The 15,137-nt window shown below is 51.8% G+C and overlaps 7 protein-coding genes across 7 annotated transcripts; 1 reads left to right on the forward strand and 6 right to left on the reverse strand.

Annotated features, from left to right (window-relative positions):
• Positions 1-134: 134 nt before the first annotated feature.
• Positions 135-1,357, reverse strand: AA0111_g5007 (hypothetical protein; the record flags this gene model as incomplete). Its single annotated transcript, XM_028651072.1, has 3 exons — positions 135-723; positions 772-1,143; positions 1,197-1,357. 3 exons carry the CDS (start codon positions 1,355-1,357, stop codon positions 135-137), a joined length of 1,122 nt encoding a protein of 373 aa, XP_028507587.1.
• A 316-nt stretch (positions 1,358-1,673) lies between these two features.
• On the reverse strand, positions 1,674-1,781 carry AA0111_g5008 (hypothetical protein; the record flags this gene model as incomplete). Its single annotated transcript, XM_028651073.1, has 1 exon — positions 1,674-1,781. The coding sequence occupies one exon, from the start codon at positions 1,779-1,781 to the stop codon at positions 1,674-1,676; it is 108 nt and encodes a 35-aa protein (XP_028507594.1).
• Positions 1,782-3,271: 1,490 nt separating this feature from the next.
• AA0111_g5009 (Polyamine transporter 4) lies at positions 3,272-4,921 on the forward strand (the record flags this gene model as incomplete). Its single annotated transcript, XM_028651074.1, has 1 exon — positions 3,272-4,921. One exon carries the CDS (start codon positions 3,272-3,274, stop codon positions 4,919-4,921), a length of 1,650 nt encoding a protein of 549 aa, XP_028507593.1.
• A 963-nt stretch (positions 4,922-5,884) lies between these two features.
• Positions 5,885-6,506, reverse strand: AA0111_g5010 (hypothetical protein; the record flags this gene model as incomplete). The annotated part of the gene is made up of 2 exons (XM_028651076.1): positions 5,885-6,387; positions 6,449-6,506. The coding sequence occupies 2 exons, from the start codon at positions 6,504-6,506 to the stop codon at positions 5,885-5,887; spliced, it is 561 nt and encodes a 186-aa protein (XP_028507423.1).
• A 1,611-nt stretch (positions 6,507-8,117) lies between these two features.
• AA0111_g5011 (hypothetical protein) lies at positions 8,118-8,606 on the reverse strand (the record flags this gene model as incomplete). The annotated part of the gene is made up of 2 exons (XM_028651077.1): positions 8,118-8,455; positions 8,543-8,606. The coding sequence occupies 2 exons, from the start codon at positions 8,604-8,606 to the stop codon at positions 8,118-8,120; spliced, it is 402 nt and encodes a 133-aa protein (XP_028507424.1).
• A 1,334-nt stretch (positions 8,607-9,940) lies between these two features.
• AA0111_g5012 (hypothetical protein) lies at positions 9,941-11,404 on the reverse strand (the record flags this gene model as incomplete). Its single annotated transcript, XM_028651078.1, has 5 exons — positions 9,941-10,537; positions 10,584-10,665; positions 10,730-10,836; positions 10,984-11,059; positions 11,337-11,404. The coding sequence occupies 5 exons, from the start codon at positions 11,402-11,404 to the stop codon at positions 9,941-9,943; spliced, it is 930 nt and encodes a 309-aa protein (XP_028507421.1).
• A 1,241-nt stretch (positions 11,405-12,645) lies between these two features.
• On the reverse strand, positions 12,646-14,617 carry AA0111_g5013 (hypothetical protein; the record flags this gene model as incomplete). Its single annotated transcript, XM_028651079.1, has 3 exons — positions 12,646-13,754; positions 13,802-14,379; positions 14,427-14,617. The coding sequence occupies 3 exons, from the start codon at positions 14,615-14,617 to the stop codon at positions 12,646-12,648; spliced, it is 1,878 nt and encodes a 625-aa protein (XP_028507422.1).
• Positions 14,618-15,137: the final 520 nt, after the last annotated feature.

Genomic DNA, 15,137 nt, shown 5'->3' on the forward strand with positions numbered 1-15,137 from the left:
GATTTGATCCTCTTTCTGTCATTTCGAGAAGGCAGCATGCCGGTCTGGAAAGAAATACCGCATGGCAACCGACGACTATCTAGGTTGGCAACGATAGGTGTCACATCTTTAGGCGACGTCATACGCGACACGGGTTATTGCAGTCCTGGATGCGACTCCCCGGCAAGCCTGATCAAATTAAACCCCTTCTCTGCTTCGTCAGACCACGCATCGTCATCGCCGACAGGCCAGTCAACCTGGACCTCGAATACCTCTAGGTCTCTTCTCTTCCCAATCTCAGTCAACGGAGCGAACACGAATGACTCCTTCGTGATTTGTACACTTGGTCGTCTGCTCTCTAATACCACAATGAAAGCTTGCTCACACAAGGTTATTCGCAGTTTCTTAAGCGACTCCATCCGAGCTATTATATCACAGACTGCCTGCCATTTGCGAATGTCTCCGGTGTCAACCAATCTGGTATCGATAGCACGCGATATGCGCGATATCAGCGACCTTGAGGGAGGAGCCAAGTGTCTAAACCTTTGTTGATACTCGCGGGGTAAGCCCCAAATGTAGCCTGTAAAATCTGCATATCGAGGGAGGTGGCTTGCGTTAAGGTATAGAGAGCGGATATTGTTAAAATGTCGCATCGGGATATGTTCCGCAGCAATGACGAGAGTGTCAAGGTCGTTGAACTGCCAGGTCCGGTGCGCGTAGAAAATGTCAAGCATCTCGTGGTATCTGTCAGTGTCAGTGCTCTTTCTTCTGTATACAAGTTTCGAGACTTACAGCGCACGACAGGTCAGCATCAAAGCCATTACCCCAAGCTGGGCCTCTTGGTATAGTATATCTACGTCCTCGTGTCGTTTGCCAATCGCAATACCTTCGGTGTTTAGAGCAGCTAAGCCTGAGGAAGCTCTTGTAAACTCGAGCATTTCCTCGCCTATACAAGGATGACCTTTGATATAATATCCGCGTGGCATCTTGGCATTCCAGAACACATTTGGATAGATATTCTGGGAAGAAACAAGACGGATATCAGAGTAGGTAGCATCGCGTGCAGTAAAAACGTAGTCGTATATCATAAGACGAATTTCGAATGGGAGGGTAAGGAGCTTGGAGCAGGGGACGGCTGCCTGCTGGTGCTTCTGCTGTATTCGCCTGCATGATGTTAGGCCAACCATAACCACTACGTATCCAATGTAACTACTCACCTACTATCTAATGATCGTATCTTTTCCTGGAAGGCCACTACGCTATGCCTAATTTTGAATGTGATGCTCGATGTAGAGCTGAAAGAGCTAAAGCACGACGGTCGTTGCGCGCTCTTGTGTACGCCTCTGTCGCTTTGGTTTGAGATGTTTTGTTTAGCCATTTGTCAATTGTCAACTTTGTTGCGTTAGGATGTCAGGATTGACCTTGAAGTTTGGGAGGAATGGCGGTTGTAAGTGAGGCTATGTGTGCCAAGATATGCTGTATTCACTAGGCTGGACGCACAATGCGGTTGGCCGTTATGTGCCTCACTCTTCCTGTATCTAATCGATCGCAGTACAGTATGCGACGATCGTTACTCACAATACTCTGTCAGGTGTTGGATGGCGTTTCCCTAGACTCTTGTGTAGTCTCGATACTTCTATGATGTGCTACAAAACATGTGAACCACGTTCGATTGGAATCTGAGAAAGCCACAACTAGTAATCGAACGACGTCTTCTCTTTCAACTTGCTCAAACCCTGATTCTCATCCTTTTCTTCGTCGGTGGAGAGAGGCGAGACCCACAGGTGGTAGTGGCGTAGCATGTTCGACGCACTCTCAGCTGAACTCAGGAGTCGTTGCGGAGATTTGCGTCGCTGTCGTAGATGAACAAAAAGATGACGATCGCCAACACCGTGTGTCAGATTTATTCATCTCGGTCAATAGAGCGTAGAAGTTGACATCTTGTGCAGCTTCGATCCCAATCCGGGGTGTCGCATCAAACTAGGGGCTAAGGGCGCACATTCGCTTGACGACAGTTGACGTGGTTGGATCTTGCAAACTGCTGAGAGGAGAGTGCGGGCGATCTCAAGTGATAGAGCCGAAGACACGCTGAAACTCCTCATGATTGCGACTGCTCCCACGAATGCCGAAGGCCGAAATTTGTGCCAGAATTGAGTGGTTGTTGCTGTCGCATAGTGATGACGGACTTCATTTTTAACGCGAAAAAGCGCGTAGTTATGCCTGACCGCGCCAGTTTCGCGCTGCCTGGGCTCGTTTGTAGAATGCGAACTGCCAAACCAAAAGAAAGTATATCGAGGCGACGTAGTAGCTCAGACGGTGCTGCGCATACTCATCCCCGCTTACCAGAGCTTCGTTGTAGAAGTGCTTATGCAGAAAGAAGGTGTTTGAGGGCCATTGGTTGGGTTGGCCATGCAATTAGCTGCGCAGCAAAAATGGGGCCTATGAACGATCGTGCCAGCCCTGATGTACGTTGTCAGAGGTTAATATAACTGGCTCCGTTTGTTTTTCTACCTGTGTTTCCATCGTTTTTGCATCTTACAATTCTATGCTAGTACACTGAGCACGTTGGTGGGGAGAAACCAGCCGGACTGGGGCATTGCGCAACTGTTCAACGTGTGAGCGCTTGCAGATCAAATTGCTGCCAGACGTTGCTGAATGCGACACTATCTCGAGCTATGTCTCTGATCGCGTTGGCGCGCGATAACAGCCAGGTCGCCGGCTATCCATAAGCAAGTGCGCTAGTAGTGAGGCTCTTCGTATGCTTCTCCAGTATCCCTGAAAGCACGAGACTCACACTAGAGTAGAGACACGTTCTCCATTCACAGGCACCAATGACTTCTGGCCGACTTGGTGGGTTCAATGGACGTGTATGCACTATTGAGGTTGAATGAAAAAAGAAAGCAGTGCTCATCGTCATCAGACCCGCTTCAGATGCAGCGCCGGCACGATCCCGAACTCTAGCTTCACCCGATCCCTAGATTAAGCCGCTTCTCAACTGCGAACAAGCTCAACGTGCCAATTTTTGGAACGATCGGAGCCAGGATCGTCCAGATGCACTACCAGGACCTACCAATCTAGTTTGCAGAATCGCATCTCATGCCAGATCAACGAACGATCAGCAAAGTACGCATCTTGTTGTCTGTGCAGAAAGTCTTCTTATCGGAGTTTTACCATGGTGGGCCATACTAAAGTCATGGCGCAAACGCATTCGTCTTTTTCATGTCTCGCGAAAGCTCTGTCGACTTGTTGCCAGCTCCATTTTCTCATCTCTGTGAAGTGAAAGACTCACGCCATGGCCACTCCAAATGCTTCACGACCTGTTTCCTGGTCGGATACGACAGCAGCATCAACAAGGCCACCAAGTCCCGTCAATGTCGAAAAGCTTCCTGGTAGAAGTCGTCAGCCATCCACTGAGGTGGGCTTGAAGTCAGATTCTGATCCTGAGAAAGGACCTCAGCCGAGTTCAAATCAAGATGCAACACCAATCGCTGCTGGGGCTTCATCGCAAGTTCGCCCTGCGACTCTCGACTGGGACGGCCCTGACGACCCTTTGAACCCTCATAACTGGAGTGCAGCCAGGAAGTGGTATCAGACATACACGATCTCCGGTATTGCGCTTGTGGGGACATTCGCATCGTCCGTCTTCACACCGGCCATCGAACAAGCAGCGGCAGAGCTGGGCTCGACGCAACTTATCGCGACATTTGCATACTCGATATATGCCCTCGGACTAGCTTTTGGTGGACCGTTCGCTGCTCCGCTTAGTGAAACTTTTGGAAGACGACCCCTCATCTTCATCAGCTTGCCCATCTTTGCGCTTTTCATCCTAGGCACAGGTCTCGTGCAAAGTATGGCGGGTCTGGTGGTGCTGAGATTCTGGGCTGGCTTCTTCGCTGCGCCTAGTCTGAGTATGGGGTCAGGTACGTTGAGCGATATCTGGCCGCCTGAGAAGCGCTCTGGTCCCATGTCGCTTTACGTCGCAACACCATTCTTTGGCCCAGCATTAGGACCAATCCTGGGTGCTGTCGTAACCCAAACACGTGGCTGGCGCTGGACGTCATGGTTGATACTCTTCTTCACCATCATTCTCGTCATTGCACCAGCGCCATTCTTCCGTGAGTCATACAAACCCGTCCTCCTACGTCGCCGCGCGAAGAAACGCAATCTTCCGCTCCCAAGATCACCAACCGAAGGCATGTCGTTGCCGAAGGTCGTCAGCACCTATGCCACCAAAACTCTTACTCGGCCCATGCACATGCTGCTCACGGAGCCGATTGTGGCAACATTCAACACGTACTCTGCTTTCAACTTTGGCTTGCTGTACGCCTTCTTCGCCGCTTTCCCTTATGTGTTCGAGACAGAGTATGGGTTCGATAGCATATCCACAGGTCTTACATTCCTCGGTCTGGGTGTCGGTGTCATTGTAGCTACCGTTTGCATTGTATCGTTCAGCAAACTTTTCTACCTGCCTCGCGTGCGGAAGGCGGTTGCAGAGAAGAGGCCAGCTCCGGCCTTTGCAACATCACGGCTGGCGCCTGAAAAGCGCTTGCCGCTTGCATTCGCTGGTGGGCCCATTCTCACTATCGGCTTGTTCCTCTTTGGCTGGTCTGCAGCCTACCGTGTACATTGGATTGTGCCAACCATTGCCGAAGCCTTCTTCGGCATGGGCAATATGCTCATCTTCATGGCATGCATGATGTATATTACTGATACGTACGGACCACTGTACAGTGCCAGTGCCATGGCCTCGAATGCCATATTGCGGTACGTACTTGGTGGAACCTTTCCCCTCTTTGCAGTCCAGATGTTTCGAAGACTGGGCCCCCAGTGGGCTTGTACATTGCTCGGCTGTTTGAGCATCCTGGGTGCGTCTATACCGTTTGTCTTGGCTAGGTATGGTGAGGCTCTAAGAAGCAGGAGCGGATATAAAAGAAGTGGGTAGTTTGGGCAAGTGTGGGACATATCAATCTTAATTTCTCCATGTGGTGTCGTGCGTCCTCTGACATGTGATATGCCCTTGTGCCGTCCGTCGATTTCGCCTAGAAAATCAACGCCGCCGTTCTTTGACACATTCGTGAGTTTTCTCACCTTGGTCTGAAGCTCGCCGTTGATGAGTACGTGCGGGCGTGGTCGTCCTTGACGTTAACCCTTGTCACTGGCCAAATAATCTTTCTGCCGAGTACAAAGATGAAAGAAAAAGCGTACTTGGCCACGAATGTTCCTATACTTCATCCTAATGCTCGCCGTTAATGGAGCATAGGCAGGCCAAATTGGTTGGTAAGATCGGCTGTGTTGTCCTCGACGTTAACACTTAACACCGACCATCTCTTTCTCGAGCGAAGGAGCAAAAACAAAAAGGAAACAAAAAAATGTTCATTTTGACACGAGTGGGGTCTGATATCAGATTAGTACATGTCGCGACGTAACATTGTGCGGTATAACGTACTCGAACCCACGCACATTTCTGTAGTAGAGATCTAAGCGGGGCTTAAATCTACCGCCTTAGACCACTCGGCCATCGTGTCGGATGGAGAAACTGGACAAAATTTGGCGTTAGATAATATATAACAGAAGTTGATACCGAAAATGGGCGCGGCCCTCCTGTGTATCACGTACTCGCTAAGTAGATCGTTGTGACAAGTGGTGATTCTTGTCTCGATGCGGGGTACAGCAGGGGCTGCGTCTCTGCTCCCAATTCGGGGCAACCTCCTCGACCAGAAGCAACAACATTATTCTTTAGCAAATATCAAAATCAGACCAAATGAGTGCATTAGTGAGAATTATGCCTGGAGGTTTCTTATCATATAGAGTCAGTCAAAAGCACTAAACTATGTACACCCAACTATTACCTTCCGAATCAAATTGCTGCACCCGCTCATCACCTTGCCATCGAGACCTTCTTCATCTAAGCAATCCATCGCTTTCCAAGGCTCTGAGCTGCCTGGGCATCATCGGGGTTGTTCTGCGCGAGTGCTGCAAGAATAGATGCAACGTCGTCTTGACGCTTCTGAATGTTCTGGCGCGCAGCCGCGGCATCATCGGGGCTGTTTTGCTCGAGTGCTGCGAGGATGGAAGCCACATCGTCCTGACGCTTAGAAACAGGAGTGGAGGTGGCAGCGGAGGATGGTGCAGCCTGCTTAGCGGCCGCGGCGTCGTCAGGGTTATTGGCCTCAAGTGCGGCCAAAATGGAAGCCAAGTCGTCCTGGCGCTTGGTGGCAGATGAAGACGAAGCCTGCTTAGCAGCGGCAGCATCGTCGGGGTTATTGGCCTCCAGGGCGGCGAGGATAGAGTCCAAATCATCCTGACGGCGGAGCTTGACCTTCATGGCCGCAGCAGCGGCATCGGCGTCTTCCGGGTTGTTCGCACGAAGAGCCTCGAGGATGGACGCAACGTCATCTTGAGGGTTGGCTGAGAGATGTTAGATGGACGTTCGATGTTACGTGCATACCGTAGAGGCATAGAAGCTTACCAGCAGCGAAGACTGCGCTGGAGAAAGCAGCAACGGCGATGAAGGCTGTGCAACGCATGTTTACTGGTTAACAGGATTGCAAGTGTATTGTAATAGGAGTTGTTAGAAGAGAAGTGACCGGCACAAAGATTACAAGATGATAGAACGGATGGAATAGTAATTGCTCAATTGACCTCAGGACGGCGTCCGAGGGCTAAATACCATGAGCTAGAGTGGTGACGCCAGCGAGACATGACAGCTAAGCTTTGCAGCGTCAAATGTTGAAGCTTGTCCCGAAACCTACTGTAGTTTCACGGTGTGGTACCACCCGAGTAAGAACATACACCATCTCGGTGTTCGAGAGCATTGCATGTCCCGCAGTCGGCAAGGAAGAGTTGGGTTGTTTAGTTTCCGATTTCGGTTTCTCGGAATCAGGTTGGAGCATTGTTGTGTCATGTTTCGGGAACAGCCTCACCATCTGCCCAAACGTAGATCTGAAACGATGCAGCCTCGGTCCCTCCATACGACTTGCGCAGCAGTCGTTGCTTCTTCTGTGACTGTATCACGTATCAGAGCAATCTGAATCCAGATACAGAGGCTCCCCAGACATGCCCCACCATCCATGTTGCGATGCGATTGAGTATGTGAGTCCCATCATGAGGAGCCACAGCTTTCATTCCACCCGTGTCAAAGTCCTTCGTTTATGATGGCCACAGCCCCGTGATTCCGCAGATGCGCCATCCCACAGATGCGTCATTCCTCATTATCTCAGACCATGCGTATCCAACGTGTATTGTGATCGGATGAAGGACGTTGGTGCTGTAAGGCGGTCGTAAGAGGTCGAGCGATATACGTTTCATGGACGATCGAGTGGTGCCGACTGCGTTGTAATATTGATGCTGCAAACTATCAGCGAGATCCATAACAGTATCGTTGTGATTTAAGTCCATACCTGTTTCCGTGACTTCCGCGGGAAACTACGGTTAGTATCATAACAACGCCAGCAACATCGCAATCATGCTCGCGGCATAGCAGCATTCGTGGATATGGGGTTGTAATCGAACAAGTAATGCGTCCTTACTCCAGATTTGTATCGATGGTTCATCTACAACTTACCCCCGGTGATGTGGGCCGTACCGAGGCAATCGCGGGGTTCTGGGGTAGGCCATCGATGTGTATACCTGTGACGGGAGGTAAGACAAACAATTCGACAAGCACCTAGCATCAAGTCGGACTTTACTATCGCTGTGGAAGGGAAGGCAGTATGGAATGTCCACAAGCTTAAAGCTGAAGTCGAGCAAAAAGCTTGGCACGAACAAGTTCCAATATCGGACAGCTAGAACAGCAGTAGCTCATCACGGAACGTGGCACGGGCATTGACAAGCTTCGGTATCGTCTAGGAGGGTCCAATCGAGTTCATTGAGCTTAACGTCAGTCATCCGCACATGTCATTACCATAGCTAGAGCTTCCGCACGTGCGCTGGGTAAGGAAAGCGAGCCGTGGTGGTAGCTTGCTCTTCAGATTGCTCGTCTAAAGTACATGTTTTACACAATCTGACCGGCCACTAGAGTAGGAAAAGAGGTAGTAGTCGTCCCTATGCACACACCCATCCGCAAGAAAAGTTTTCAACCTTGCGGCACCCCCATACCGTTGACCCCAAATGTCCGGCAGTCCATGCAATGCACACATCTATGCGACGTAGAGGAGCAAGAAGGACATCATGAGCGCGAAAAGACCAGTGGCCTCAGCGAAGGCGAAACCGAGAACGGCGTACTGGAAGAGCTGACCCCTGAGGGAGGGGTTGCGGGCAACACCCTGGATGAGACCACCGAAAACCGTTCCGATACCAACACCGGCACCGGCAAGACCGATGGTAGCGAGACCGGCACCCTGGATCTTAGCGGCAGCGACCATGGCGGCAGCGGTGGACTCGGCGACGATGCCACGCTTCTGGATGACGTTGCGGGCGGCGTTGTTGCGGAAGGCACTGCGGGCAGCGACGAGGGTGCTCTGCTGGGGCTGGCGGGCTGCGAGATGATGGTCAATGGCTGCTTGATGAGCTTGCAGAGCTCAAACCCAATGGCTTGAGCTGCTGCGGCAGGCGCGAGACATACCAGCGTTGGAGAAGCCGCGGGCGGCCACGCGGGCGGCGCCGAAGGAGCGAGCGATGGCAACCATGGTGATGGTGTTGACGGTCGGAGTGGAGATGAGTTGGAGATGAATTGGTCCTTCAATGGATGGGGAGTGGTGGGAGGAGGATGGAGGAGGTGGATGCAAAAACTCGCTGAAGGGTTGATTAGCCGCCAAGAGTCCGTGCGGGAGCTCACATCGGGTTAGCGCTCCCCGTTTACTCCCGATAACCACCACTTCGACCAATGTCTTGAAGCCAATTAAGGCATTTTGGAATTGCTATGAAAGATGAGAGATTCTATGAGACTTTGTGCTGAGCTGGGAGATCTTGGAGACCATTCCAGCCTTCCGTAACCTACAGTCACCTCAAAACCACATTACTATCAACCGAAAGAACCGAGCCGACTGTCGACATCATCACGCTCAATGTGTCAATTGAGGTTCTTTGGCTTGAGTTTAGACATGACCTAGATTTATCTGTTGAGGAGGACGGTGCAGAAACCTTCTCTACTGTGATATAACTCTTTCTTATGCTCTGCACTTCTTTACATTGCAAACATGTGGCCCGAGTCGACCGTATTCCATGGCACAACAGACACCATACTCCCGGCAGGGAGATCTTTTTCCGATACGACTGGTAGTTCAGTCAAGCAAACAAGGGAAAACCTCAAGCTCATATTTGAGTATCGGTATCACTCACATATTTCGGAGTGTGAATAGGGTTCAAGAGTCATCATGATGAGATGAACTCAGTACAATCCTGACACAAGATCCTAATGCCACCCAAACTGGGATGCAATGAGCAAGAATCAGCGGGTAGGCTTGAACAAATCAAAGTGAACGCACCCAACAACTATATTTGCAGTGTGATGTTCAACGCAGCCGCCATGAATACGGACCAGTCGTCGTCTTGGTACTCAGGTGGTTCTGACTATAAGACCAGTGCGTGATCATATTAAGTTTGCACTAGCTCTCACATACAACATAAAACAAAGGCAAGTAAATGTAGTGCTCGCATCGCATTGAATAGCGACTAAACTAACCCCCATATAAGACTTTTGGTAAGCATGGCCCGTTCCCGCCTCATCCCATCCATCCCAGCCCGTCCCACCCATCTCGGCCGTAACAGCGCAGCTACATCTCCTCGCATCAACACTTGGTATCAGACTCAAAAGAAAGATTACAATACAATCAAAGCCCCAAGGGACAGTGATAAGAAGTGGTATTCAGACATTAGATGGTCGTAAAGACCGAGCACAAAGTAGGCGTCGACGCCCAACTCTCGTCGCAGGGAGATGACCGATGCAACTCGGTCTCTCCCCGCATGCATGAAACAGTCATTAGATAATCAAAGGAAACGCCTCATCAAGAGCTCATGGTGACTATTCAACCATAGCACTAATAGGCGTGCCAGCGCGACTCTCGTCCACGAATTCGCTCATCTTCATCTTCTTGTGTCTTGGGCTGTCGGCTTCGATTTCGTCAAGCCGCCTCTTCAGGTCGGCCTCCCGCTGTTTGATCTCCTCAAGCTCTTGTCTTAAGGTTGATTCTGTCTGCCGCGCTGATTGCTCGCTCTGTTCGAGTTCGCTAACGCGGTTCCGGAAGAGATCGTTGATAAGTTCCATTTCCGAGACACGTGTCTTGAGTGCAGTGTTCTGTGCGGCGAGAGTCTCATATGGGAGAGGAGCTTCGAGATGGGAACCGTTGATCGACGAGTTAGCGGGTGAGGGAGCACGAATACCGAATCCTGGGAGCGAAGGCGAGTGGAAATCACCACCATGCAGCGCCTGCTCAAACAGGTGCGACGGTGCGATGTTGGAGGGATGGTTGAAGTTTGGGGTGCCGGTGCGTGAAATAGGCGATTGCGAGCGGTCGGATAAGCCTGAAGAGATCTTGCCTGATGCGCGGCGGTGCTGGGCGAGGGCTAGCTGGCCATCAGCATCGGGATGCGCGGCAGGAAGACCACCTTGGTCACTTGTCTGTCGTGTGTTAGTCGTAACAGTGACTACGAGATGACCTGCATACCCTCTTGCGTCCGCCTGGCCCGCCAGTCTTCACGCGGTTGCGGCTCTTGATGACATCGGTCTTGAGTGAGATAGGTCGTGGCCTGCAGAGATGAGGATGTCAAGTCAGTACATGTCTCCTATGCATTTTGTACAGTCGCAACTTACCGGCCGTGCAGCTTCAGGAAAAGGCCACAGGCGTTGCAGAGAACAGCGCCCGTTTCATCGCGGCGCCACAAGGGGGTAGTGCTGGTGCTACAGTTCATGCACGAGGGCTAAATAAATCAGCACGAGTATCGGTAGGAGGTATGGTACGCAGGAGCTCGTTGCTGGGGCAAAGGGTTATCGATAGGTGAGATAAGCCCATAATGATAGAGCGAAATGCCTCGACCTAAAACACCAACGATCACAATCATACGTACCGGAGAACCAGCTTGTCCACCAGCGGTTGCGGGCGCAGAAGTTGCATAAGTCATGCTGAGTCCATTAGAGGGTTTGCTGGTTTCCATGTTAGCGGGCGAGTTGAAAAGTCCGTGGTGCAAGGCTTGGCGTTTGCGATAAGCCAGTCACGGCCGGCACCCGCAGCGCTGCACGAACGTTTTTTGTCAGTCGCATCTCAGCCATACCGCATCCCCAAAGGCATACACTGCTACTTTCTCGATAGGATTCCAACATAGATTGCCATGTTCACCTCGAGGATGTAGTATAGCTGGGTCGCGACTCATCAAAAAAACGACCTGTTTCGTAGCCCGCCTGCCTTTCGAATGGAACATACCTAAGCGGAGACGGCATTTTCTTCTCGGGCGTCTCTTTCCTCATATTATCATTATCATTACTGTTCATGTTCGCTGCGGGGCAGTTCGATGCAGCTGAAGCTAGCGTCGCCAGCGAAGGCAGCTGGATCGAGGCATTGCTGCCATGCCGTTGTTGAGTGTATGAAGCCACGGTCGAGCTTGAGGACGGGCGTGATATATCGTGGCCGATCGACGGCAGCTTGTCTTCGAAATTGGTGGTTGGCGTCTTGAAGGCGGGCAGGTCGAAAACCTGCAGAATCGAGGGTCTGCGAAACGAATCGTCGACCTGGGGCCGAGGGAGGATAGAGGTAGCCAGTGCGGAAGCCGTGATGAAGTATTAGGGTCGAGAAACGCGTGGCGCCCCTCGAGTTGCTGATAATGTACTGGATGGGATCGGGCACGCTTTGATGATACACACCAAAGAAGACGCGAACGGGTAAGTGGTGCTTCAAAAGAGTGTGGTATTAAGTAAATGAGCGACGATAAGGAGCGAAGGACAGAAGGACCACAGCTACAAAACAGTGTTGAAAGAGTGTCTGTTGAGAGGAACGAGCAAGACAAGAAATTGAGCTGCAAGGTACAAGATACGTTCTCTGCGCGTTTGTGGGTAAGTACTAAGGGGTCATGACAGTGCGTATCGACCTATCGATATCCACCCATCTCATTTAACCCTAATCACCTGCATGACCTCAGAACTGCTACCCCCAAGCGCCCCTCCAGTCTCTTTTGAGCCGGGCCGTTTTACTGCTGTAGTACAAGCTTCGCCGTCGTGATCTAGGGTGAAGGATTGCCTTTTCAGCAATCAGCCTCCCAGGATTATATCACAAGCAGTTCAGCACATATCAAAGGTTCAAATTCACTTTCATCAACGCCACGCCCCAACCTGCGGGACCCACGAACACATATCGTTGAAACGAAACAACCGTCCCGTCAGGCGCGTGATGGTTCACGCAGATTTGGCGCTTATGCTATTGCCCCTGAGGCTCAAATCACACTAGTCCCACAACAGCCATACACGTCTGTGCACATACCTTACACTAGACCAATCACGGCTCACCTTGTCTCCAACTTGTGGCTGTCACGTAAATAAAGGGCTCAAATTGGACGGGCAGCCGTAGCGTGAACCATGTTGCAGTCTGGAGAAGGGCATGTTCAGGGTCTTTGATCGTGCTATATCACGTACCTGTCTGTACGGCTGTAGTTGAAGACCATTTGATCATAGTGGTAGCGTTTGAACGAGCAACCGTGATCCCACGGATACATCCCTGCGAACCGCGCGGCGATTGCTGATTATCTACCAAAGGAGAACCAACCCTTCTTGGCCTGCGGCTTCTCCTCCTCCTTCTTCTCCTCAACCGGCGCCTTTTCTGGCTCTGGTTCCTGCACTTGCGGTGCGCGTCCAGGATACTCGACGTAGTTCCACGCTACATCGAGGAAGAGAGGCTTGACTGGTACAGGCTTCAACTTCGGAGGCCATGTAACAAGGTTCTTGAGATCAACCGAGCCTGATGATGGGTATTCGTTCAGTCTCTCAACAACGGGTGCGGCATTCGCCAGTCCGGCCTTGGACGCGGTCTCTGAGTTTGCAAACAGTTGCGAAAGCGCCACAACACCTCGGTAATGCGAGTTCAGATTCTCCAGATTCTTCTTTAGCGTCTGTGTCTGTTCACCTGACACTTCCATCTTGGGTGCGCTCGAACTTGAAGGTGATTGGGATCTTGGAGCTGATGCCGCTTGGCTTGCCAACGTCAATGCTCTGTTGCAAAGCGCCAACGCTTGTTTTGGTGTCGACAAAAATGCATACGAGTGCGACAAGTTTAAACACTTTAGCGCTTGGAAATATGCGCGCTGTCCGTCGAGTTCAGAAATGAAGCCAGTATCGCGAGCGGCACCTCTTAGGTCTTTGACCGAGTCAATACTTTGCAGGATCGCATCGTATAGAGCGATGCGCTCTCGCAGACGTGCCAGCTTGCGGCCAGTGGGTTCCTCCCGTTCAACCCATTGCTTGCCGTCTTTACGTGGCCGTCGCGGTTTCTGCGGGGGATTCGCAGGAAACGTGAGCCCGTCGTCTTTGCCAACAAGCACTCTGTTCCGCCCAACTCTCCATGATATCAGGTCATAGTTGACAGCCAGGTTCGTGACACGGAGATCCTGCATACGCGCATCGCCCTCGTCGACACCTTCCTTCTCAAGCTCCTCGATCGCCCTTCGTGTTGCATCAACTGCGTCCTGGCTCGCTATGAGGATATCGTCGTACGCGTTGGCTCGGTCCTTGGGGGATGAGGTGGAGGTCGCGGATTGGTCAAGGGCAGCAGAGGCGGTATCGACAGATGCTAGAGCCTGCCCAATTGCGGCATCCACCACGTTTGCTGTTCGGCCTCGCCATGTAATCTGGGTGTCTGTGTGACTGTTAGCGTTGCCTGAGTCCTCGGATCCTGTTACTTACGAGATGAGGCTGCTTCCTCTTCCTTCAAGGCTGCCGAGTCAAGCTTCTGCACAGCCTGGACTAGCTCTGCATCGTCCTTTGGGAAATGCTTGATTGCAACCGCCGGAACACCCACAGTACGTGGAATGCGACTCTGGTACGCAGCATAGCGTATGCTTGGGTCGGTGGTACCTGCCATGACATCCTTGAACAGGTCCTTCCTCGTAGCTTTCAACAAAGAGCTGTAGATGACGCGCGCCGCCGAGTAGTTGGTGAGACAGGGAGCCCAGCGCGAGGGCGAAGCATTCTTGCTCTTGATGCCCTCGGCTTGCTTCTCAAACTCGTGCGCTCCAGCCAGAGTGTATGCATATGCTTTTGCTTCAAGCACATCCGTTTCGGAAGCGCCGCTCGCGCTCGTGTCAGAGACAAGATCTACAGCCTGCTTTGCATATTGAATGGCCTTGTGCAGGCGAGAAAGGATGTGTTGGCGTGTAGAACCAGTGATGCTCTTGTCGGCGTTGTCTTCAGAGTGAGAAGCCTTTGTGGCCATGGCCTGCGCCCATGCGCGTTCCGAGTTGAGCAGGAGCACGTGAAGAGCCCTGCTACAGTCAGTTTCCGAGACGGCATTTCCGCAAGGTGCTCCTACTCATTGTTGTTCTTGATATCCTCTGCCGTCACCGGGGCCTTTGCGGCATATTTGGCGTTCTTGGGTGTTGCCCGCCCAAGCTTCTTGTTCACGATTCGGAGACGGCGCGACAACTGGCCGTGGTAGGTATTGTAGTCGCCTATCAGGAAGGCCGACTCGCGGTAGTCGGTCACAAACTTGGTGATGTCCATGGCCTGGCTGGTGGTAGGGGAGTGCAACTGTGGGGATGCGGCTCATGTGGAGGGGCATCAATTGGCGAGCTATCCATGGCCCTGCCAAGCGAGTCGGAATCTCAGGTCATTGTCGCGCCGTAAACTTTTCGAGACATCATAGACGTCGGGCCCGCCATTGCCACGCGCACTACCCGGCTTTTCTGCTGCGTTCTTTGCTTTAGGCCCCTTCTTTTGAGTCGACGCTCTTTTTTTTCGTTTCCTATCCTACAATCTTCCCCAGTAATCGCCATTGCACAGTTTGGAGGCATGCGCAAGTGTGGGCAAGCCCCAATACCAATTCTGTCACCACCACAACAACTGACTGTCCTAGTTAGTAGGACACTTTGTAGCTTCTGGTAATCTGCGCTGGCACCATCTGCACTTCCCACAGTCCAGGTGATGCTCGAGCGTGCTTCGACATGCCTCGAATCCGGCGGACGCCAGCTCTTCCGCGCTCCGAAACCATGTCTACGCAGTCGGCGCGCGTTGCCTTCCACCC

Source organism: Alternaria arborescens (assembly GCF_004154835.1).
Source record: "Alternaria arborescens strain FERA 675 chromosome Unknown contig_9, whole genome shotgun sequence".
Taxonomy (NCBI): domain Eukaryota; kingdom Fungi; phylum Ascomycota; class Dothideomycetes; order Pleosporales; family Pleosporaceae; genus Alternaria; species Alternaria arborescens.